We start from the raw sequence: 26,577 nt of genomic DNA on the forward strand, positions 1-26,577 counted from the left end.
TTCTCAATAATGCTTGGTATTTAACAATTTATTAGGTACTTGAAATTTCTCTGAGATTTTCAAATTTATGAAGGTACAATTTAGTAGTATCCTATAATTTAAGAGACCTTCTTTATAGTTGTTGTTATATTCCATTTATCATTTAGGTTTTATTTATAATTCGTCTTTGTTTTCTAGATTAAATTTGCTAGAGGCTTATCTACTTAATTCATCCCCCCATAAAAAAAAACCCTACCCCTCGGCTTCATATTATATTGGATTCTTAGTCACATAATTTCATTCTTCATTTTTAATAATGAAATATTTAAGGTTATGAATTTACTTCTGAATATTGCTTTCAAAGATTTGATAAGCCATGATCTCATTTTTGTTATTTTTTTTATTAGTCTGCCAGTGTTTCTTTGGGCTAATACTTGCATATAAATGTGTTCTGAAATATTCATGCAGCTGAATACTTTTGTTTAAATTTGTTTTTAAGTTTATAAAAGTCTTACATTATCATCAGAGAACAGGGCAAGTGTGATTTCTACTCGTAAGAGTTTGCAAAGGTTTTCTTTGTGGTGTTAGCATATGATTATTTTTTTAAATGTTATCTGAATATTTGAAAAGAGTGTATTCACTGTCTATACACTATAATTTTTGACATTTATTCATTAGATCTTATGAATTATGTTTTCAAACCTTTGAAGAACATTTTTGGGTTCTACTTTATCTGTTATAGTTAAATTATGTTAAAGTCTCCCATATAAACATTTCTATAATTTTTCTTGCACTGCAGGGGTTTTTTTCCTCTGCGTATTTGGATACTGTTTTGTTTTTGTTTTTGCCAAAAAAAAAAGAGTTCATGAATACAAATCTTCAATATAGTTTGCATCTTCTATCAATATAAAATGAATCTCCAACATTACTGTGTGGTTATTGGTCCTTTTTTAAAAAAAAATAGATAAGTGACATGATTAGATGCCTATTTGGAGAATGGAAAGATTGGAATGAGGTGAGACTAAAAGATGAGAAGCCAGTGAGAAGGCTCTTACAATGGTCCAGGTAAGAAACAATGAGCAATTGGATTAAGAAAAAGGATACAGAGAGGTTTTTAGCAAGTAGAATCATCAAGACTTTAAATAACTTGGACTGAACTGCTTTGAGGCAAGTGAGAAATTGCTAAGGGTAACACCTAGATTTCTGAATTAGTTGACCATTATCTAAAAAATAATATATGAGGAAGACCTGGGCTGGCTTTTCAGAATAAGCCGTTTTCTAAAGTTCCTTCTCTATATATTCATCCCCAAAGACTGAAGCAAAGATCTAAAGCTCAGTGTTGAATCTTTGTTAGTTGATTGCTGACTCAAACCAAAGAGTCTACCTTAATATAAAACACTAGGCCAAATACTAAATTTCAGGGAGATCACACTTCTTTTATGTGCTAAGAGCTCTTTCATAGATTGGAAGAATAACTTGGACTAAGAAGGAAGGAATAAATGTCCTATACCATCCCCAGGGTAGTCCATAGGTGAAGGTTAAGTTTTCCACAAGAGGGCAGCATCACCTAATAAATAATGTCATTGAAAGCCTCCTCCAATAGGGGTTGAGAAGGTGAGGCTGAAAGGGTAGACCAATGAAGGTTCAGGGAGCTATAGGACCTGTCACACTATGAAAACCAAGGGCCCTACTATCTCCAAGGCCATAATTATAGCCACTCCTAAGTGACTGGTAGTGGCAGATGTCACTACAGCAAGGAGAAAGAGGACATGGAGTTCACTGAGGGAGGGTGAGAGAGTGACGCACCTGAACTCTTCCATTTTTCTGACTGGGTCAGAAGCCACCACTGTGGATGGTCTACAGTCCTTTGAAGTGCTGGTACCTCTGTGTTTCAATGTTTCAACCAATGCTTCCCAAGGGCCTTTATTTCTTTGATCTTTTCCACCCCTAATGGTTTCCCAGCAACTCTTGCTCTCTGAAGACTAGGTTGCAAAGCACAATCCGGTTTGATGCTCTCCTTATTTAATAATGGTTGGTTACTCCAATTATGCTTCTTTTATACCCAGGGGAAAGGAATGGGACTGAAATTCATTGAGAACCTATTACATTAAAGGCATTTTATAGAAACTGCCTCACTTAATCATCACAATAATGCCATTATACAGGAACTATGATTTCCCACGTGACAGAACTAGGAAGTAGCATACATAGGTCTATCTGGCTCCAAAATGAGAACTTCCAAATTCACCAAGCTGGCCCTTCAAGAACCCTTATTTAAAACATATATCATGACCTGTCCAGGATTGAGTCAGTGACAATGTGTCTATTGTACAAGGCATTACTTAACATGCCACCTCCTACTCAGGTACTCGGGCAGGCATGGTTTAATCTTAGATACAAGCAGGTAGTAGATCAATGGGATCCCGTAAAACTTCACCCTTACTAACTCACTCAAATCCCTTTCCCTCTAAATATTCTTTCCTCAGGATCAGTCATTTAGATGGAGAGCATGAAAATGATGGAAGAATTAAAGATGGCGTCCATGTTTCTGGCTTGGCTGACTAAGGGCATGGTGGTCCCAGTTACTGAGATAAGAAGCTTGCGAGGAGAAGGAGATAATGTGTTAGGTTCTGAGCGTGTTATGTGTGAAATGCTTCTAGACATCTAAGTATAAATGTCCAGTAGGAAGTTGGCTATAGGGGTCTGGGGCATAAGAGATACAGTCATCCACATATAGATAATAATGGAAGCTCAGGGACCTGGTGAGATTTTCCAGTCTATTAATGAAGTGAGAAAAGGGTGGAGCTAGGGGAAACACCAACATTTAAGGGATGGTCAGAGGAAAAGCAGGTGGTAAATGAACCTCATTTAAAAAAATGAACAGAGAAGTAGGAGGAGAACAAAGAAATGGGGTATCTTGTGGGACATTATGCTGTACACCAGAAATTGACACATTATAACTGACTAAACCTCAATAAAAAAAGAAAACAAGCCAGTCTGAAAAGGCTACAAACTATACGATTCCAACCAAATGACATTCTGGAAAAGGCACAGCTACAGAAACAATAAAAAGATCATGGCTTCCAGGGGTGTGGAGAGAGGGAGGGAGGAATGAATAGATGGAGCACAAGGGATTTTTAGGGCAATGAAGTTATTCTGTATGCTACTACAGTGGCTACATGTCATTATGCATTTGTCAAAACCCATAGAATGTACAAGATCAAGAGTGAACCCTAATGTAAACTATGGACTTTGATTGATAATAATGTGCCCATATTGGTTCATCGATTGTACCAAATATGCCACACTAATGAGGGATGTTGAGGGTAGGGGAATATATATTTGTGGGTGGGGAGGGCTATGTGCGAACTCTGTATTTTCTGCTCAATTCTGCTGTAAACCTGAAACTGTTCTAAAAAATAAAGTCTATTTAAAAGAAAGAAAACAAAAAATAAAATCTTTACCAGTTAGACCCCTCCAAAAAAGAAAATGGGGCATCTTGAAAGCAAGACAGAAGAGTTTCACAAAGGAGGGCATAATCCAGAGCAACAAAGTCAAATGTCATATGTAAATCATATCTGATGAAGACTGGAAATAATCCATTAACTTGGACAATTAGGAGGTAATATATAACTTGTTGTTGGGGATTTTTTTGGTTTTTTTTTTATTGAAGTATAGTCAGTTTACAATGTGTCCATTTCTGGTGTACAGCATAATGTTTCAGTTATACATATACATGCATAATTATTTTCATATTATTTTTCATTGTAGTTTATTACAAGGTATTGCACATAGTTCCCTGTGCTATACAGTATGAACTTGTTGTTTATCTACTTTATATATAGTAGTTAGTTAGTATCTGCAAATCCCAAACTCCCAATTTATCCCTTCCCACCCTATTTCCCCATTCTGGTAATGATAAGTTTGTTTTCTATGTCTGTGAGTCTGTTTTTGTTTTGTAAATAAGTTCATTTGTGTCTTTTTTTAGATTCTACATATGACTGGTATCAGATGGTATTTTTCTTTTTCTTTCTGGCTCACTTCACACAGAATGTCGATCTCCAGGTCCATCCATGTTGCTGCAAATGGCATTATTTCATTCTTTTTCATGGCCGAGTAGTATTCCATTGTACAAACATACCACAACTTCTTTATCTAGTTTTCTATTGATGGACATTTGGGTTGTTTCCATGTCTTGGCTATTGTAAGTAGTGCTGCTATGAACATTGGGGTGCATGTACCTTTTTGAATTAGAGTTTCCTCTGGATAGTAATATATAACTTTTGACAGAATAGTTTCAGTGGAGTTTGAGGGCTCAAATTCAGACTGGAGTGAGTGGAAAGCTAAATGGCAGGTGAAGAAGTGGAGACAGTGAGTATAGATTCTCCTTTTGAAAGACTGGGTATGAACATAAGGAAGAAGATGGGGCAGGAACCAGAGGGGGAAGTTTGACTGCGGGAAGACACTTTCTAATAAAAATAAATAACATGGAAAAACATAGGCATATGTATAGGATAAAGGAAACTAAGAGAGAGGGAGAAGGATGCATTCCAGTAGTGCAGAGCAAAGATGCAGCAGCAAATTGAAAGAGAGACCTATGGAAAGCTCACCATTAAGGAGATGCTTTGGCAGTAATAGAATGACTGTGCCCAAATATGTCCTTGTCTTCCTTCTCTTTATAAAAATTTTTCTTCACGAGTTTTTTTTATGAAAGTAAATTTGGTTTCTGGCTTGGAGAAGGTATATTGCCAGAGTGACTGTACATGTGGCTGAATTCCCATGGGCCACAGGGACAGCTCCATGCTCCGCACCCCAAGCCAGGCCCTGGCTATACTCATGGATGCCCCTCCTCGGTGGGATGTGGGCTTCCCTCCAAACCACATGCCTGCCAGCCTCTGGGCAGGTCAGTCCTGGATGCTGTGTTCTTATCTTCCTTCTGCCTCTGCTGCTCCACTTATCTGGAATTCCTTTCCCTTCTTGAAGGCTTCTTTATCAAATACTACCTACCTTTTAGCTCAAATTCCACCTCCTCTATGAAGTCTTACCCTAACAATCTCTTTGGAAGTGCTTTCTCTTTCTCTTGAACTCTAAATAGCAGTTGCTGTCTGAACAAGCCATCCGACAATGACACTTCACCCTGTGAAATCTCCTTTATTGCTTTTGTTTAAAAATGTATTGCTGGGGGGAGGGTATAGCTCAGTGGTAGAGCACATGCTTAGCATGCATGAGGTCCTGGGTTCAATCCCAAGTACCTCCATTAAAAAAAAAAAAGTATGGCTAATTAATTCATCACATGTGTGCCTTTCTCTCCCCTATTAGACTGCATACTCCTCAAGGGCAGGACTTCTATCTTAGAGTTTGCCACAGCCACCGGAGTGCCTACCATGGCTGGGAGGAGGGTCTCTTTAAATCTCTGTGTGGTTCAGCAGTGGTGGCCTCTTCTGAAGGGGGAGATAGGAAAACTCTGGGTTAGGTAGGCCCTGGGTGTGGATGGAGTCATTTAATCCTCTCAGTACCAAATAAGGAGACTGAGTCTTACAGAGGGAAAATAAATTTATCCCAGATGACGTGGGCAGTACATGGCAGTGCCAGGATTTGAACCAAAGGTGCTTTCTCTTATGCCATTCTACTTCAGTGGCCTGCAAAATTCTGTTCATGTGAAACACCTCTTTCCTTGGTGATACTGATTGACATGACTCTACTGAGGTTTCACTACCAACCAAGTGGTTCCAGCGGCTCCTGCACCTTATAGCAACTCTCCCTGTATCTTACCTCCTGACAATCAGCTTGAGGATCCGGAAGGAGCCTTTGATGAGGATGAGGGCCTCTTGGCGGGAGCCATACAATGGAGTGCCATTAATATTCACCAGTTCATCGCCAGTCCTCATCTTCTGGGACAAGGCTGCCTTGCCTCCATCTTCAATCTGTGTGGCAGAGAACAAAAGAGAAAGCAGGTGGTGAGGTGGGTCTGTCCCCCAAATTCCACTTCTTGGGTTCTTCCAACCTCTGAGTCACAAGTAGTTAAGCCTGATTACAGGCATTATTTACTGAAGGCCAAGCTTTGGCAAGCCCTTGAGGAAGAAGGAAACAGAAATAATGTAGTCTTTGCCCTGGAGAAATCCACAGTCCAGTTGGGGAGACAAAAACTTCTAAACACAAAAACGATGTTCAGCAGGAGCCCCTAAGGTAGCAGCAAGGGATAGCACACTGTGCACACAAATTAGAGCCAGAAGTCCTAGGCTCTCCCAAAATGACCTTTGGCAAGTCCTTTTCTCTCTTCGGGCAGACTTTGAAATCTGACAAACTGAGTGTGAATCTTGGTTCTAGTACTTTCTGTCTGTGTGACCCTAAGCAAGTTACCTAACATCTCTGTGTCGCAATGGCCTCATGTGTGAAATCTAGATAACAAGTATGCCTATCTCACAGGGTTGTTATGGAGTATCTGGGAACAGTAAGTCCTCAATAAATGTGGACTGTGATTGTTTTAAATTGAAGTATAGTTGATTTGCAATGCTGTGTTGGTTTCTGGTGTACAGCATAGTGATTCAGGTATATATGTGCGTGTGTGTGTGTGTGTGTGTGTGTGTGTATTCTTTTTCATATTCTTTTCTGTTATGGTTTATTACAGGATATTGACTATAGTTCCCTGTGCTATACACTAGGACCTTGCTGTTTGCCTATTTTATACATAGTTGTGTGTATCTGCTAAACCTAAACTAATTTATCCCTCTCTGACTCCTTTTCCCCTTTGGTAACTATAAGTTTGTTTTTTATGTCTGTGAATCTGTTTCTGCTCTGTAAATAAGTTCATTTGTACTTTTTTTTTTAGATTCTACATATAAGTGATATACAATAGCTGTCTTTCTCTGTCTGACTTACTTCACTTACTATGATAATCTCTAGGTCCACCCACGTTGTTGCAAATGGCATTATTTAATTATTTTTATGGCTGAATAGTATTCCATTGTATGTATATGTATATATGTGTGATATATATATCACATCATCTTTACCCAGTCATCAATGGACATTCAGGTTTTTTCCCTGTCTTGGATATTGTATATAGTGCTGCTGTGAACATTGGGGTGCATGTATCTTTTCGAATTTGAGTTTTCTCCAGATATATGCCCAGAAGTGGGATTGCTGGATCATATGGCAACTCTGTTTTCAGTTTTTTAAGGAATCTCCAACACTGTTTTCCATAGTGGCTGCTCCAATTTACACTCCTACCAACAGTGTAGGAGGGTTCCTTTCTCATGTGAGCTCTGATTTTTACAGCAAAGAGATTGACTCTGAAGACCTTAAAGGTGGCTTCCAGCTCAATACTCTGTGAGTGGAGCTGCAAATTCAAAAGATACAAAATAACTGATTAACAAGTGCCTAGCATAGTGCTACCAGTGTCTGGCACACAGTGGACACTGACCGAAAGCTGGAAACACGGGTGTTCACTGTTTTACCACAGTCTACAGAATTTCCACTGGCCATGGCAATCTTGGTAGGAATGTAGTCAGGCAGGGGGGCATTGAAAGCAAAGGTAGAAATAATAGCCACTGGGGTAGGCAAAAGCAAAGCAAAGCAGAATGTCCCCCAAGGGTCCTTATTATAGCTTCTTTTGTAGAACTCACAAAAGTGAGTTCTGCCTGTTGGAATATCAATTCCACCCTTGGTGGCAGGAGCCATCTCATCCATCCATTAATTCATTGCTCAAGTTTTTAGCTAACTTCTAGTATTCATGGGACAACTTGCTAAGTGCTAGAGATACAAAAATGAACAAAGCAGACATAGTTCACAGCTTCAGGGGTGGGTTACCATTTAAAGTTCATATGTCCATGGAGATGGTCAGGTGAAAAAAGGTCCAACCCACTAATGGAATCAGGAAGAGATGTTTGTTTTCTCCCAGGTGCAAAAGATTTGAGAATGATTAAATCCTTAGGGAAAGGCAGATTCTAAATGGGGCAGCTAAGGGCTGGTCTTTGCTGTAGATAGTTTTACATTTACTTCTACTCTTGTTCCAATCTTTCTTTCAGTCTTTTATAACATCCCTCCAATGTAGCCCCACACCATGTAAGTTAGCATTCTGCTGAGCTTTAGGTTGGCCAGCTCATGTGCAATTTGGCAGAAGAGACCTCTGAGTACAGAGAAAAATGTTAATTCAGGATTTTAAAAATCCCATCCAATAAATTGAAATTCTGAGTTAAATACACAGACTGTTATTAAATTTATTGCTGCTAACCCAACAGTTTTTTTTTTAATTAACCTTTGTCTGACAAATCATAGGTTAGCCAAGTGACATTGAAAAAAATATATATATATATACCTTTGTTCCAATACCTGGGCCACCACTCAAGGCAAAACAAGTCAATATTGGTAAATGGGGGCCAATTCTCAGCAAATTAATTAGGATCACACTCTTATTTCCATTGTCATTATCATTATTCCTTCACAGTCACTGCTGAGAAAGGAAAGAAAAGAAAGAAAAGAAAGAAAAGAAAGAAAGAAAAGAAAGAAAAGAAAGAAAAGAAAGAAAAGAAAGAAAAGAAAGAAAGAAAGAAAGGAAGGAAGAAAGAAAGGAAGAAAGAAAGGAAGAAAGAAAGAAAAGAAGCAAAGGGCTATACTTGAATTTCAGAAGTTCTATTTGAATGACTCATTCCTTTGGCATCCATGGAAGGATGTCAACATCAGGCAGGGCTTTCAACAGGCATCAGCCATCTAAAAGGGTTTCCTTAGGCTGACAAAGAACCACAAACAGGAGTCTAACTAATGAATGCTAATAGATTTTTCCTGTTGATGTACATTAGTCTTAATTCATTCTACCCATTTTTTTAAATTCACATAACTCAATTATCCATATTACTGTTAACCACAGCAAGTCTTTCCTTCAATATGTATTGATATTAAGTCCCACCTCGGGTTAATTAAGTACTTTGTTACATTAACAAGATCTGTTTATTCTAGGCCAGAAAATGAAAGTAGGGGGGAACCTTTTAAACGAAAATGCTTAATTATTGCTGCAGTAAGAGCTCGGGCATTTTGCATTCCCTCCCGCCCCTTTGGCTGCTACTATCTGAATCCTTGTGGTAACTCCTTCTTGGGCTGTAGGTGCAAGCAAATTGTCCACGCACGTTTTTCTGTTCCATGCCCTTTCTCAGTCACCAGTAGCATCGTCTTCAGAACATGAATAGTAGTAGTTCCATTTTAGCATAACTGTGAGAATTGTCCTACAACAAACCAGCAAATTATGGCCTCCCAGCACAGTCCCAGAGTATGGAAGGGTCCAGATCAGGAAATGAAACTCCATTTGGTTGAAGAGCCCTTGGACCATACCTCAAACTAGCTCTTTCCCAGAGCCAGGGCATTTACTGAGCTATACAACAGATTCCTACTTATTCCTCCTAACTTACTGATTCTTTTAAAAAGTATTGCTCCCTCCTCCACCTCTAGATTCCTGGGATCCAGCATGTCTTCCATTTATTGTTTGGCATCCCGAAAGCTAGTTCTCCAGGTCAATGGCTCAACCATCTATATATTTGTTTATATAGAAGATGAAGCAGCTGTTCATTTTTCTAGCAAGGAAAAAGAATGGAAAGGAAAGGAAGGGAGAAGAGAGGGAGGGATGAAGGGAGGGAGGGAAGAAAGAAGGGGGGAAATAAGATATATATATATATCTTCTTCTATGTGTGTATATATATTTTTTTTTCTATAAAAGATTTTATTTTTCCCTTCCCATCTCGCCACTCATAACTCTGGCTGGGGTGTAAGACAGGTGTGAATCAACAAACATGTTGAGAATAACATGTCTTGCTTGAAGGGCTGTATAGCATCATTTGATGCTGTCCATTCAGTAAGGCTGGTCAACTTTCCAGCTCTTCCTGAATCAGCCCTTCAGGGTGGCTTTCTTGTTTCGTTTGAAGTGTTGTGAATTCTCAGATTGGACCCAGACGCATTGGAATGTCAGTATAAACACACATCACAAAGCCCAATGTAAACAATGGTTAACTTACCTGTCATTTTGGATTATCCAAGTGATCTCTGGGCTAGCAGTGAGTAGCCCAAGTAATTGAAAACTGATTGCATAAAGGTCATATGACAAAAAGCCAGCTGGTGTCTGGAAAGTTGGGAAGAGCTGATTGACCTTGGACAAGTCCCTTTCCCGTCTTTTGGCCTCTTTTACCCTTAATGGTAAAACATAGAGGTCTGACTAGATGATCTCTGAGGACCCGTGGAACTCTGACATTCCGTGACCTGTGAACAGCTAGCAAAGTCCTTCTGCTGACACAGATAATCACACTGTACTTTGCCTTCACCCACAATTCACTCCTTCAGAACTGACTAATCAACTTCCGTCTCTCATCTCCCTGAGTTTGTTCTTGAGTTGTCCATCAGGATTGGAACGCTTATAAAAGCACACTGGGTTGAGACACTGAAAGAGATTCCTGAAGCCCCAGTTTGTGCTAATGAGTTGGCGAATTAGAAATTTTTGATGGATTTTCAGTGAAGCATGGAGTACTGTAATAACTGTCAACAAAGTGACAAGTTGGCCCCTTGAGAGTAAAGGCAAAGAAAAATGGACTTAACAGCACTTATTGGCTTCCCAGTAATTTCTGTAATAAATAAGAGATACTAGCAGATACTTGCTTGAGTCTTTTGACTAAACTAGGAAATATGAGAAAGTGAAAGAGAAAAGATAAACTAGGTTTATCTTGGGAAAAAAATGCATCAGCAGGAGAAATACCATCTGCAACAATAACCAACAAGTATTGAATGTTTATTACAATAGTGTAAGGGTAGTATTAATAGTCAATGGCATGATTGTGAATACCTCTGCTTGCTACAAGAAATTTACTGGAAAAATGAGGCACTGACCAAAACTTTGTTGGCCAATTATAAGAGCCAGTTATAGGAGTAAACCCACCAAATCAATCCGCGGGTTCTGCACCCGCGGGTTCATCTTTTTGGTCAATTTCATGGATGTGGAACCCCACCAATAGGGAGGGCCAACTGTAAGGTACTTGAACTTCCATGGATTTTGGTATCCACAGGGGTCTTAGAACCAATCTCTGACAGATACCTAGGGTTGACTGTACCCACCCATTCCCCTACCTCCACCAGCTTGTCTATAGTCTAAGAAGGCAAACAACATAGCTAATTTTGTAATTTTTTTTTAGAAATACATAAACGGAGGTCTGCCCAAAATACAGTAGCTATATTGCTTAAAAAAAAAATAAGAATATCTTCTGAATGTCTTTATCACCCTTTAAAAGCTTTTCAAGTTTTTAGTAACACTCAAGACACCAATTCAGCAATTTGGTCTTTTCTGGGGAATCAATAGAGAGAAAATGTAGAGATGGAGATAAGCTGGTTTTGAGAAGTTTAAATACTAGGAAGCAGGATCATCAAATAGTAGATAAAGTGTGTGCTTATTCTGAAACTTAGTTTGATTTGAGCAGACCACAGGTTGGGGGCTGTTTCTGATCTGCCTTCTCTTACCCCATTGCTATCCCTTAGAATCTGATCATGCTCGGAGAGATTAATCAGAGTGAGCCAGGCAGGGGAGACACAGATTTGAAACCTCTGCAATCTCTCTGACATGGCTTTCAACAGTCTGATCCCAGGTTGCAGACGTACAGGCTGCCCTAACTTGTTTCTCTTAGCAACTCTCTCCCTTCAAAATACCTCTTCAATTCCAAAGTCGTCTCTATTTGAAAAACAAGAAACCACTGTTCCTAATTTCATCTTCCCTACCTTGCCCCAGCTTCCCAAAAGGCAAAACAGAAAACAAAAACCTCTCTCTTAAATAAATGAGAATTCATAACCATCCACCAATTAAAGAGATGTAAGTAGGCCTGGTTCTAAGTAAGAATTCCTGTGTGGAGCTAGACTGAGGTGGTAGACACCAAAGGAGAAGATTTTCTTTCCTTTATCAGCTAAGAAGTAGATACCCAACTCGTACAAGGGCTTGCCCTGGAATGTAAAGTCCTGTGCATCAGGCCCATTGGCTCTCCTGACCTTGGACCAAGGAAACTGTGCTGTGCCCCACAGTATGACCTCTCCTTACAGACAACTCCTTCCTCCCCAGCTGCTTAATTATCATCTAGTTTACAAATCCTCACAACAAAAGCCCTCTAAACTCCGACTCATTAAATTTCCCTGAGGATTAGCCCAAGTCAAATTCTAAGTATCTTTGCCAAAAACTCAGTCTGTCCAGAGCCAGGTTCAGCTCTAGGAATTTGGTGATGGGGAATGGGATAGGGAGTCAAAACCACTGTACCCTGCATCAGTGACCAAAAGTGAGTTTGGCTTTGCTCCTATCTAGTCAGATCAGTCCTGCTATCTCCGGAAGTTAGGTAAGGGGGACAAAACATCACTGTGCAAGAGTAAACTCAGAGTTTCTTACATTATTAGCAAACATATTTATAGGATCCTTTTTGCACTTTGTCAACCACAGCCATTTGTTTACCTTGAAGTCTTTTGCTGACATTAATGTTATTAGTGTCTGTCAAAAATGTTATTTAGCCTTTGGTGGTTTAAAACAGTAGTGTCCACAGTGGATTTATTGATCCCAGGCCATGCACAAAATGATCTGCTGGAAAGGGAGATAATGAAACTTCCATTTTATATTTATGTTTATCTAATTTAAGAAAAAATCAAGCCTTATTGGTTTTAATATCGGTGGTGGTCAATTATATCATCCATAAGGAAAATTGTGTAGATTGGGGACACAAGCTCAAGGCATTAATACTGATGTAAATTTTTATTAAAAAAAATTGGCCAGATCATAGGGGACTAAAACCATAAAGCTTTTAAAGGGAGAATATCTTTGCGACCTTGAGGTGGGCCAATTTTTGGGGGGTAGAATACAAAAAGTAATAACCATTAAAGAAGTAGTGCTATATTGCAGTTCATCAAATTTTTGAAAAATGCTCATTAAAAATGTCACTAAAAAAGTGAAAAGGCAAGCCACAGACTGGAAACATAGTCTTAATACGTACATCTGACAAAGGACATATATCCAGAATATAAAAAGGACTCCTAAAAATCAGTAAGAAAAAGACAACCAATTAACAATTGATAAAAGACTTGAACAGGAAGTTCACTAAAAAAGATAATCAAGTGCCTGAAAGGCATATGAAAAGGTGCTCAATATCATTTCTCATTGGAGAAATGCCATTTAAAATAATGATAAAATATCACTACACATCCCCCAGAATGTCTAAAATTAAAAACACTAGAAATACTAAGTATTGGCAATAGTGGACAGCAAATTGATCTCCACATTGCTGGTGGGAGTGTAAAATTGTACAGCCACTTTGGAAATCTGTATACCTTCAGACCTAGAAATTATACACCTAGGTATACCCAAGAGAAAGCAGCACATGTGTCCATACACACACACACACACACACACACAGAAAGACTTCATTGTTCATAGCAGCTTTATTCACAATAGACAAAAACTAGGAATGACCTATCAAAACATACATATACACAAAGTGGCATACTACATAACAATTAAAAAGAACAAACTGCTGATACAGGCAATGAAATGGATGACTACCAAAAATATTACATTGCAGGGAAAGGTGTTTCAGTATAGCTTGGCAGTAGAGTGCATGGTTAGCATGCATGAGGTCTTGGGTTCAATCCCCAGTACCTCCATCAAGAAACTTAAAAGACATATTACTAAATGGAAGAAGCTAGTCTGAAAAGGCCACAAACTGTACGATTCCAACCAAATGACATTCTGGAAAAGGCACAGCTACAGAAACAATAAAAAGCTCGTGGTTTTCAGGGGTTTGGAGAGAGGGAGGGTGGGAGGAATGAATAGATGGAGCACAAGGGATTTTTAGGATAATTAAATTATTCTGTATGATACTATAGTGGTGACTACATGTCATTATGCATTACAGAATGTACAATATCAAGAGTGAACCCTAATGTAAACTATGAAATTTGGTTGATAAAAAAAAGAAAATAATATTGTAAAAAAATTAATAAACAGAAAATTCAATTAAAAAAATAAATAAACAAACAAACCTAATTACCTCCCTCCCAAGCAAAACAAAACAAATAAAAACAAAAATACATATTTAAAAAAGAAAAAAATATTATATTGAGTGAGAGACCAGACTAAAACAATACATACTGTATGAGTCCATTTTATTTAAAGGACAAGAATAGACAAAACTAATCTATGGTGATAAAACTCGGAAGAGTGCTCAACTTTGAGAGGGTCTACTGGCCAAGGAAGCATAGGAGCGTAACTTTCAGGGGTGTTGGAAATGTTTCACATGTTGATATGGAAACTGATTACATGGACCTAAACACATCTAAAAATTCATTGGGATATGTGCATTTTACTATATACATAAGTTATCCCTTTATTTAAGAAAGAATTTTAGGGGGAGGGTATAGCTCAGTGGTAGAGTGTGTACTTAGCATGCACGAGGTCCTGGGTTCAATCCCCAGTACCTCCGTTAAAAAAAAAAAACTAATAATAAATAAGTAAATAAGAATTTTTAAAAAATCAAGAACCCTACACTATATAGAATAGATTTTTGAGGTAGGGTCCAAGGATTGGGCACTATTTTCACATACAGTTTTAACCAAAGCAAAACATTTCACTTACAGGGTAAGCCTTTACAAGTGCTATAATTTACAAATTTGCCCATTGTTCCTTTGGGCTTTGAGACAGTTTTTATCTACTCCCCTCCCCCTGCCCCACCACTCTTACAATAAGGTGAATAATTTCAGTAGGAAATGAAAATGAATACACTTCATTTTCTTTACCTGCCAACTGGTAAAGATGAAACGTGTTTTGTTTTATTTTTAATCACCAACCAATTTCTATCTTGACACATCATAAAGCCAGAATCAATCCCTTGTCCAATCTTGGAGCCATCTACTTCTGTGCCTTCTGTCTATCCCAGGTATGCCTCTTTGTCATGGTCCCCATGATTCCTCATACCTACTCTGAGAAGCATCGTTACTGCCTCCTATTGGATGACCTATGCTTCTTAGTGGTCTAATAAGCTATGAATTTCAGTGGTACAAGTGAGAAAAGACCCTTGCAGAGTTGATGTGGCAGAGAGAGTTCAGGGAGGACTGGGATGGAAGAAACTGGAGGACATGGTATGGTCGCGTATTAAAGACTTTGCTCCTGACTTTTAGAAGCGGTTGCAAGCAAAAGAGTGCACTGTATACAATGGTGATGTAATCTCCCTTGTATAGGGTTCAAATAGTCTAAAACAAACCAGAAAGTCCATGATGCCCCTCCCAGTATTAAGAGAGCATGGTGTGCAAATCTAGCAGCTGAGCCCAGGGGACTGAAAAGACCACCAGTCTTTTATATACCACCTAAAATAAAAATTCTGTAAATAGGACATATTAACTTTTGGAATTTATGAACTCTGCATGAATGCTTGTAAGAAAGGCCGAAATCAAAAATAAGAGTGGGACATTACTATATATACAATAGATAAACAACAAAGACCTACTGTATAGCACTAGGAACTATATTCAATTTCTTGTAATAACCTATAATGAAAAAGAATCTGAAAAAAATGTATGTATATGTATAACTGAATCACTCTGCTGTACCCCTGAAACTAACATTGTAAATTAACTACACTTCAATAAATTCTTTTTTTAAAGTGGGTGTTAAATTCTACCAGATTACTACACAGAACTGGGAATAATTCTACTTGGATTAATATAATCTTTATTTCTCTAATACCAATCTATTGTTGATGTTAAAAACTATTCTTCAAATTGATCAAAAGTGTCTAAACTTTCCAGCTGAATGTGAATGAGTTAGATCCAGCCTTCCAGCCCAAGAGGATGTGATTAACTATCCAGAGTCCAAACCATCCCAAAGCCAGGTTCACTCAATAACTCATTTCTGGTTCCCTGAAGCCATTTATTTATCACCCATTATGCAAAAAGCTAAAGACAGTTTCTAAAGAGTGCACACCCAACATTAGTCATTTCTGACTGGAAAAAGACCAGAGGACTAACACCCTTCAGGGAAGGGACAAAAGGCTGCCTCTGGAAACCGCTAGGTTTTTGCTCTACTGCCTGGAACCCACTTGTCCAGCTTCCTGGGCACCTGTGTGCCCTCTACCAGGTGGGGATCAAAGGGGAGGGGGCTGGCTTTCCATTTTCCACTGTTGGGCCCCTGAATTCTGCTCACAGAACATTGTTTGCCTCTGCCCAGGCCCCCTCCCCCCAGCAGTGATTTGAATCTTTGGTCTTCATTTAGTCCTTGGAACAGTGTTAGATAAAAAGGGGGAAAAAGAGGCATTTAATTTCCTCCCATCCTTCTGCATAATTGCTACCAAAGCCAACAACTCCCACAAAAATAACCTACCAAGGTACACATGTACATTGCAAAGGTAATCACAATAATATTCCTTACTGACCCTAGGAGAGATCCCATTTTAAATTAAACTGGCACACTTGGTTGCTGCTGTCACATCTTGCTACAAATCTGGGCACAAGGAAGCCATCACACTGTTCCGTTCCAAGCCACCATCCTGTGCACATGTTGACTGAGAAATGACATACTATCTCTTTCCTCCTCAGCAAGATGCATCAAATGACATAAATATTAACTACTATATATAAAGTAGATAAAAAATTTCATCTGTATAGCACAGGGAACTATACTCAATATCTTGTAGTAACCTACAATGGAAAAGAACATGAAAATGAATATATGTATGTATATGTATGACTGAAACATTATGCTGTATATCAGAAACTGACACATTGTAACTGACTATACTTTAATAAAAAAAAAATTTCCACAATTGGAAAAAAAAAGGTGGGGAGAGAAAATGTACTCAATTATTTGTGTGCTAGTATTGAGCAGGGACTCCTACATCAGAGCGTATTTCCCTTTGCAATGCCAGGATTCATTTGGGAAGAAAATGAAGAGATGATGGGCATTTGAGTTCAAAGTCTGAGGAATCAATAAAGGTAAAGCAGTGTGGGAGCCTTTGTCCTGGTTAGCAGGCTGGCTTTGCAGGTTAAGGCAGGATGAAAAGAAAGGACCAGACTTTTACCTCCTGTCCCTGCTCACTCCCCCACTTCTCTCACATTAAACACAAGGGCAGAGCCCTGTCCCTTCTCCTATGATGGGTGATCCCTTTTGTCAATGGACTCCACAAACCTAGGCACTGAGGGTGTTCCTCACAGCCAAGGTCACTCTGGTGCTTTTCCTCTTCCCTCCAAACTTTCTCCAGCCCTCCCTAACCACTTCTCCTGGGTACACAATCACTCTTCCATTCCCACCTCTCTCTCCCCAGGCATCTGAGCTTGCTTTCTGTTTTAACCTCCCCTCCCCGTCCCTCGCCAGTGCCTCTTCCTGGGTTTCTTATGGGCAGACATCAAGCACCCCTATCATTAACATTTGGCATTTATGTTCATTAATTGAATCAGAGAAACCAAGGAATGCTTCTTACAGTGTAAAGAGCAGCAAATTAGAAGCCCTACACAGTCTGGCCAGGTCTGTCTTTTTGGTGTCATTTCCCACACATACTGTGGTCATATTGAACTTTACTTTCTTCAGAGAAGTCAAGTCCATCCCCACCACAGGACCTTTGCACTGGCTGTTCTCACCATTGAAAACATTCTTTTTCTAGATCTCTCTGTAGCTCCTTTCATCGTTTAGGTGTCAGCTCAAATGCTAGCCCTGAGAGAGGCCTTCCCTGACCACCAGTATAGATTCCTTCTTTGTTTCCCCCATCCCAACCCTCATCATTCTCCATCACATTATCATGTTTTATTTTTTCCATAGAATTGATCATTTTGCATTAGTCCATTTATTTCTACATGTGTTTACTTTTTGTCAGAATACCTGCATTGTAGTGGGAGAGACAGTCAGACAATGTCTTTTGCCGGTTCTATCACTGGACCTAGGAAATGACATGTCTGTACTGAGCACATAGTAGTTGCTCAATAAATCTTTTTTGAACTTAGAATTAGAAGGGACCACAGGATATCACTCCACTCATTTACCTGATTCTGGACAAGTAACATTATTTTCACTTTTCTGATCATGTACCTGAGGTTCAGAGCTGTCATGTAACTTGCTAGAGAATCTATTTGGCTTTAGATATATTCTTCTGCCAGATTGTGACAAAACATTTTTGTTTTCCATAGGTATATTGCTACTTATGATCCTTAACTAGAAAGCCAGAGAGGTCAGCTTAAAGAGGCACTTGAGGTTTCCAAGCCTTTTAAAAAGCATTATTTTTATTATTGGCTCAGAATATTCTGGAATAATTATCCTTTGCACTAAATAGCTCCTCTTTGTAGTGAGTGCCCAGAGGTGAATGCTCAACTCTTAATTTGGTGGGAGGGACGAAGCTTTTAAGTAAACTGAGGTGCATGAGAACAATATCTTGTATCCATATACGATTCTCTTTAGTTTGTAACATTCCCAGCCCTAGGACGTTAATTTAAAACACACACAAGCCCTCACAAACAGAGCATGAACACTGGGAGATTTAACTGCTCCCAGCATCTGGGAATTCAAAGCAACATCTACCCCACCTTCCTGTGTACAGACATTACAACAGGCCCTTTCAGTCTCCCATCCCTGAACATTTTAAGAGCAAATCCAGACGATGGGCATAAACCAGATTCTAATTTGATTTAGAGCTTAGTTAACCAATTCCCTCAGACCCCTAAAAAGGTGTCTGTGTTAGGGGGGGACCTGTCTGAATGAGGTAGCCCAGCCCAATTTCATGTGACTACAGTCCCTTCCTTAAAGGCCATTTGTTCAGTGTTTAAGTGTGATTTCATGTTTATACCTTTGTGAGGGTTTTCATAGAAACATATTCACAAGTCTGAAAAAAAAACCCTTTGTGAAGCCAGGTTTCCTGATTTGGGTTTTGGAAAATATGGCCACGATGAGATGAGTGAAAAAAAAAAGTTTAAATATACGGAATATGCCTTCAGCCCTCATGGACAATAAGTGATAGGGAAGTTTTGTCAGGTCTGATTCAGATTACCTGTGGCTGCTGTGAATTATACGGAATTACAAAGAGTTTAATGGTTCTCTGGCAATTTGCCTTGGCTCAGGGCCAAGGCAGCTAATGCTTCAATCAAACTGCTCTCCCCACCCCCACCTCAAGACAATTTCTGTTCCTGTCTCAATCTTGAGTGTATCTGTGATGAAGCCTTCAATGACACCCTCCTACAAATGCCAACTTCTTTTTTTTTTTCCTTCTCATTTTCTCTTCCTTCTTTCTGGGCGGGTCTGTTAACTGCTCCTGAAGCTTTGCTGAGACAAACTGCCTGGTTTATAAAGAGGAAAGCTTTTCAGGTTTTATTAAAAAGGAGATGAGAACAGGACACATATCAGTTGGTGCTATGCTTTTCCTCGGCAGTGCTGTCAGCTCGATCTGTTTCATCCTGATCAGGAGAGGTTCTGCACCACCCCTGCAGTGTGGGACCTAAGACAGTAGCCTCCCCCCCAACACCCTATGACCAGCTCAGTCATGCATCCCACCCAAGGCACATAACCCTGCTGACCAAGAGCATCCTGTCGTGTGGCAAGTCACCATCCTCTCGTTTGGAACCCAACTGGCCCCAAGGCTGGGATTCTGCCAGACTGCTGGCCTGACTTTCACAGAGTTGGTGCCGTGGACAAAAGCCAAATAAACAAAGGCCAAACCCGTCCTCCCCAAACGTGCAAAAACAGGCATGCACAACTTGGAGGTGCCATCAGCCTGGTGATTGCAAACAGTCTCGGTCCAGCCTCTCTCACGGGGATCCCTGTTCACCTCCATCTCCCCAGCCTCTCCTAAACTTCGCATACAACTTCGGCACTTCGGCACACTCCTGCCCCTGGCTCGTAGGCTAACGTGATTCTGCGACCCTTCGCCCAACTGATTCCAAAGTCACACTTACTGGCCATACTCAGGAGAAAGCTTATTTTCAGAGACTAGCTGCCACAGAAGCAGCAGGAGGGAAGGGCAGAAACCACAGGATTCCTCCTCTGCGCTGATTGCCACTAACTCATTTCAGCTGCTAAGGGGAGGCCCTGTTGGGGGAGCCAGGAGAGGAAATGGGTTCCATGTACAGTCCACTTTAAATTGTTCACAATTACGTGCTCGAAAATAGCCTCTGCTAAACATTTAGCACGCCCATTAGCACAAGTTAGAAAGCTTTAGGCTTGGCTGCACCGTTGGCCCAAACTGACTCTGCTGCTTCCCCCGGCAAAGATGATGAAACGATTGGCAAGTCAGATACGTGCAAGAAGGATAAAGGCACTCCAAGGATGGTGAAACCTGGACCCAGGAAGGATGGTTGAATAGGAATTTTAAGTACATAAAGAATACAGAGGGTGAGGACCAGCTGTTCACAATTTTGATTGAAAGCAGAACCAGAGGGAAAAGAAACTGAAATTGCAATGAGAGTGACTGATGTGAGCAAGAAGGAAGGACTTCCTGCCAGAGAAAGTAGGTAAATATTAGACTGAGTGGTCAGTCAATGAAGGATGTGGCATTTCCTTCTTTGGAGTGGCTCTTCTGTCTGCGCTCTTTCTGTGTGGTCCTCCCAGAGGGCGGGTGAAGGAGGAGAGAGGGGAAGCCAGAGGTCCAATCCAGTCCCTCTCTGCACTTGGAATCTCATATTTGTAACAATCAGTTATCTGTAACAGGGATCACCCGAGAGATGCTTGGGGAAAAAAAAGAATAAGCAACAAGCAGCTTGTTGCTGATCTCAAATCTTTAGATTTACCCCATTTCCTTAGCCCTTTTTATGAGCCAACCTTTGGGGCCTGACCCCACAATCACCAGAAAGTGAAGACTTGCTTTTGGCTCTCCAGGGCCCCTAAGCCATGTATATGGGAACAATATTTTCTGAACCCCAAAGCAGGACATGTCCTGACAATGATATTTATGGGGACAAGAGGATAGAATTTATGAAATTAGAGCTGTCCTGGAAATCTGGGATGTATGATCTCTGTAGCCCCATATTATCTCTTTCTAAGGGTCCCAACACAGGAGGTGAGTTAAAACTGTGCCACGTGGTTTGAGGCCTGGGTTCTTTCCTTGTCAGCAGCAAGATCAGTTAGGACTGTGAAAAAGCCAGGGTCATAATAAGCCCCAGTATGAACTGAAATTCCTGTTGTGCAGGTTGGAGAAAGAAGTAGTATCTATGTCCTCTCTAGTACCCTCCCACTCTAAAACTTAGTAGGAACAGGGACACCCTACACCCTCAACTAGAAATAATACCATAAGGGTATAGAGGGGAAGAAATGCCATCTTCAACAAGAGATCCTATTCATTCATTCATTCAAGAAGTGGTCCACAAAGTGTGGTCCCTGAACCAACAGCAGCAGCATCTCCTGGGAGCTTGTTAGAAATGCAGATTTTCAGCACCCACCCAAGATGTAATGAATCACAAACTCTGAGGGTGGGCCCCAGCCATCTGCATTTCAATCCCTCAGGGTGATTCTGATAAACTCTAACTGGTGAAAAATCCCTGGATCAGAAGTCCTAGTGGTGATGATCCCACTGCCCACTGGCAACAGTATCATTAACCAAAAGGACCAAAGCCACAGGCATGTTTGGTAGGCCTATCACTATCACTGCCAATTCAGTCGAAATGCCTTTCTGAATCCTGGGATCAGGGAATAGCCTGGCTCTTACTGTATACCAAATTACTCGAAGCCTGGGTTTCAAGGAGGTAACTGCTTATCTGCTCCAATAGGCCTTTTTTCAAATAGGCCAAAGGCTCTTGGGTTTCTCATTTAAATCCTACTCAGGCATACACACTCCTTAGGGGTGTTCTGTGTATATTTCAGCTCTTAGCCCTGATCTGAGTTTCAATGAACTGACTGGGGCTCACTTTGAGGTCCCAGTCGGGAACATTTTATCTTTAGCAGCATTATTTTTCCTTTTAAACAAACAGATGAAAGAGTCCCTGCTGAAAAGAGTGGGCCCTTAGATATAACTGACGTTATATTACAATAAAAGACAACAAATTATTCATTGTTTCACTTCAGTTTAAATTGACAAAGGTAATTGCTGTAATCAACGGGCAACCTTTCACAAATGTTTGCTTGAAAGGAGAAGAAGTGCTTCCAGGTGAAACTGATCAAAGAAGAGGGGCCTGAGGACCACATCCTGGTAAGTGCCACCTGGTTCTCCCCCAGAGCATCAGTCAATGAATGAAAAGTTATCTCAACACAGTCTCCCAGTTAAAAGCATTCACTTCTGGCTTCCAATGTAGTTGCTGGTTCAGTTAGGGAACTTGTACGGCACAGTTAAAGGCAGCATGCATGAAGAAAATTTCTGGGCTGATGATAATGTTCTATATATATTGATAGGGGTTTGAGATACATAGGTGCAGGGCGTGCCAAAACTCACCCAATGATACACTAAAGTTTTATATATTTCACTGTATGTAAATGTTACCTCAAAAGAACAAAAAGAATGAACTATAAACAAGCATAAATGATATGCATGCTGAAATGTTTAATAGGGACCTGTACTGATGTCTTCAATTTACTTTGAAATGCATCAGAAAATAAGAGGGATTGATGGATGGATAGAAGGGAATCAACAAATGAACAGATACGTGATAAAACAAATATAGTAAAATGTCAATAATAGAATCTAAACAATGGGTAGATGAGTTTTCAATGGAAAATTCTTTCAATTTTTCTGTATGTTTGAAAAATTCTGTTCTAAAATGTCAGAAGCACATACCAACAGGCCTCCCAAAATGATCCTGGATCACATCAGAAAGACTGTTCATTAATCTATTCATTCCATAAACAATACACATAAGCTAAGACTGTGGTATGCGTAGGCATAGTTCAAATTCTGGCTCTGTCATTTAGTAGCACTTAGACCTTGGGCAAGTCACTGCATCTCTCTGAAACACGCCTTTTTTTTAACACTTTAATTTTGTTTCTTTTGGGGGGTAGGTAATTAAGTTTGTTTGTTTGTTTATTTTAATGGAGGTACTGCGGATTGAATCTGGGAACTTACACATGTTAAGTATGCACTCTACCACTGAGCTATACCCTCTCCCCTTGAAACATGCTTCCTTATCTGTTCAATGGGGAGAATAATAATGCCTTCCTCACAGAGTGATTATTGGTGGAACCACATTTAAATTGCTGAGCACTTAATGAGAGCTCTCTTGAGTAGGGACATCTCAGTGAAGTGCTTCTTATTTCACCCCGCCCTGTGGGATTCACAGGGTCTCAACCTTGGAAATCCTTTTATGTCAACTTCCAACTTAATTGCTGATCACTTTTTGTTTCTTGGGAATTGTTTGTAGCTTGAGCCAAGACCTTAGATTATGGTGTTTGTACAGGACTCAAATGTTTTAACCAACTCCCCTGACATCCAACCAGGTTTGGGGTTTGCAAACTCCCTTTTGCAAATGAATTAAAACAAGCAAACAAATAAAAACCTAGAGAGCAACTTTTTTGGGGAAAAGAAGTAGACTGTAAAATTTAAGGAAAAGAGTGAAGTTGCAGCGTGGTCTAAGGTAGTTCTGCCATGTCCACTTGAACCCAAGGTCAAGATGCTCAAGCACTGGCTCATGGGCTCATCCTCTCCCACAGCTCTGGCATCTTTTCTAGCCCTGGGATGATTCCCAACAGAAAAAGGAGTCCTACCATTTAGAGAACATATCCACCCCTTCTTGTTTGCCTTTTCCATTCATTTTTTAGAAAGATTCTCTTAGCATTCTTCCCGTTAATGCAGATCCCATCCTTCACTAATCAGTGTGAAAGAGGTAAAGTCATCCATTGTCAAGGCCAGGCCCATGCAAGCAGTTGCCTCTGGTTTTTGCAAGTCCTCTAGCTGGTCTGGAGCAACAGGGAGACTGGCTGTGTCCCCTAGGAAAGCACTGTCACACTTTGGGCCTGGGGAAGTAACTTGAGAACAAGCAAGTGGATAGGTACCTCAGGAGGTAATAAAGGACAGAGCTGGCCAAAGAGCAGAAATCCAGGCCTGAGAAGCTGTCCAGGAGGCTGCTTTATGAGCGCTCTCTGTAGTACAGGAAACTGTGCACCAAAAGTGCAATAGAATTTCTAGTGGTCAAACCTAATCAGGCTCTATCTAATTAAGGCATTTTAGGAGGCAGAAAGCCTTGAACAGCAAGTCTCTACATAAGAAAGTGGTGACAAGTAAGGCTCTATCACTGAGACTCAACACATAACCCTCAAGTTTAGTTAAAGGATTAGAGTCTAGACTTTATATGCCTCACAGAGCCAACAGCAGGTTCAGGGAAAGGAAAATAGCCCTTGAAGAAAGTAAAAGATTTCTTTATATGTAAAGACTATTTTGTTGTTTTCAAAATGTACATAAACCCAAAGAGTATGTGGTATGTATGTATGTATGTGTACACACACACACACACACACACACACACACACACACACACTGGAATACTACTCAGCCATAAAAAATAACAAAAATAATGCCATTTACAGCAACATGGATGGACATAGAGATTATCATACTCAGTGAAGTAAGCCAGAAAGAGAAAGAAAAATACCATATGATATCACTTATATGTGGAATCTTAAATAAAAGACACCAATGAGCTTATTTACAAAACAGAAACAGACTCACAGACATAGAAAACAAACTTATGGTTACCGGGGAGGGGGGGAAGATAGGGGAGAGGAATGAACTGGGAGTTTAGGATTTGCAGATACACACTACCATATAGAAAATAGATATGCAACAAGGGCCTACTGTATAGCACAGGGAACTATATTCAGTAGCTTGTAATAACCTATAATGAAATAATATGACATGGAATATACATGTATAAATGAATCACTGTGCTGTACACCAGAAATTAACATATTGTAAATTGATTATACTTCAATAAAAAAATTAAAAAGTTCATAAACCCTTTATAAATACAGTATTAGCTTAAGGGATATTAAGGCAGCAACATAGAATAGAGGATTGAAATTTTTCATGATAGGATATGAGACTCTAAAGCCAAATATTTTTTTCTGACATAGCTGATACTCATGCCTTAACCAGTTATCAGAGCCCCAATCTTCTGCAATTTCCAGAAGATATGCTATAGAGGCTCATGAAGCGACTTTGGAGGAGACGTCTGTCAGTGAGGGTCAGTGGACAGTGACATTTGGAGGCCTTATTATGCATGGAGATGCTTGTGTTTCAGACTGGAGATGTGCATTGGAACCTCTAGGGAGTCTACGTGGGTTAACCACAACATATGGAGACGAGGGAGGAAAGAATTTATCAGCCCATAGTTGACTTATTGTTTTCTACAGACTTTATTCCTTAGTTTGCTCAAGTACAAAGCAGGAAGACTGGGGGCTTTGCTAGACATGTATCTATGTCATAAGGTTCCTTTCTTTTTTTATTGCTTTATAAGCTCTGGACACTACTCTTATCCCTTCCCTGTGTAGCCTGGCTAGGTGAGTAACTCCTATGTACTCCTGGAACTCTCTGCACACACCTCCACTTTTCCATGCACCTACCACACTTGACTGAAGTTGTCTGTTTGTGGGTCTTTCTCCTCTGCTCCACTGGGAACTCCCTAAAGGCAGAGACTAGGTCTTTCTCCTATCTCTTTATCCAGCACCTATGGATGCTTAGTAGATATTTGTTGGACTGTTTGGGGGAACTTAAGGGTATTAACTGAGTTTGATCTTAACGTTGAAATCTAATGGTGCTTTGTACATGGGAGGTGTTCCATGTACCTTTTCTCTGAAGAAATTAATTTTTAACTGAATCACTCTGCTGTATGCCAGAAACTAACACATCATTGTAAACCAAGTATACTTCAATTTAAAAATATTTTTAAATAAAGGCCTTAAAGATACATGGCACTTTATTTGGTTTACCAAGGGCTTTCCCATTATGTCACAGGATCCCCACACCAGGAGTCTGCTAGGAGACGAATGTCTTTTGACACCAAAGGGAACTGACTCATTGTAGTTAATTGACTTGTGCAAGGCCACACAGCTAATGTGAACTCCATGGGTACTCTGAATCTACCCATCTGCTCTCTAGTGCCCATGTTTCTCTACTGTCTATAAAGATGGAATTGAGGATGTTTGACACCAACGTGGTTTCCTGGGCTTCCTAGTTATTAGCTTCTTTCTCCTGCTGGCTGAGAACAAGGGAACAATTTCCCCTAGTTCCTGCTGATGGTTATTATGAGCAGCTGAATCAAGCAATCTTGAAGCCCTCCCTTTCCCTGGACTTCCTGTTATGTGAGAGAATTTCCAGTTAGCATCAGAGTTTTGGTCACTTGCAGCTGATGTCATTCATAGCTGATATATGAGGCCCACTTTCCAAGAAAGACTAAGTTCTTTGAAGATGAGGTCCAGCCATTCTCCCAGCCTGGTCTTCTCTCCAGTACACAGGGCTTGGCTGGCTTCCATAGGCTATTCTTCTGGGGGTGGAAAAGATGGAACTCAGAGAACGGGGGTCATCAGAAGAGGTTTCTGAAATGAGAGCTAGCTTGTTGCTCAAGGGACCACCAGTTATGAAGCTATGTTAATGATGCAGAAGCTGGCAATCAAATCGAGAGAGAGAGAATGGATTCTCCACCACAACCCCAAAAACCAGT

General features: G+C 40.1%; 1 protein-coding gene across 2 annotated transcripts in view; it reads right to left on the reverse strand.

Annotated features, from left to right (window-relative positions):
- Window positions 1-26,577, reverse strand: part of SHROOM4 (shroom family member 4) — a 201,609-nt gene that overhangs the window by 100,325 nt on the left and 74,707 nt on the right. For both annotated transcript variants that reach the window (XM_074360053.1, XM_010964125.3), the window contains exon 2: window positions 5,752-5,903. In XM_074360053.1, the coding sequence (XP_074216154.1) occupies window positions 5,752-5,903 (152 nt within the window). The remainder of the gene's footprint in view (window positions 1-5,751; window positions 5,904-26,577) is intronic.

Source organism: Camelus bactrianus, chromosome X (assembly GCF_048773025.1).
Source record: "Camelus bactrianus isolate YW-2024 breed Bactrian camel chromosome X, ASM4877302v1, whole genome shotgun sequence".
Lineage (NCBI taxonomy): Eukaryota > Metazoa > Chordata > Mammalia > Artiodactyla > Camelidae > Camelus > Camelus bactrianus.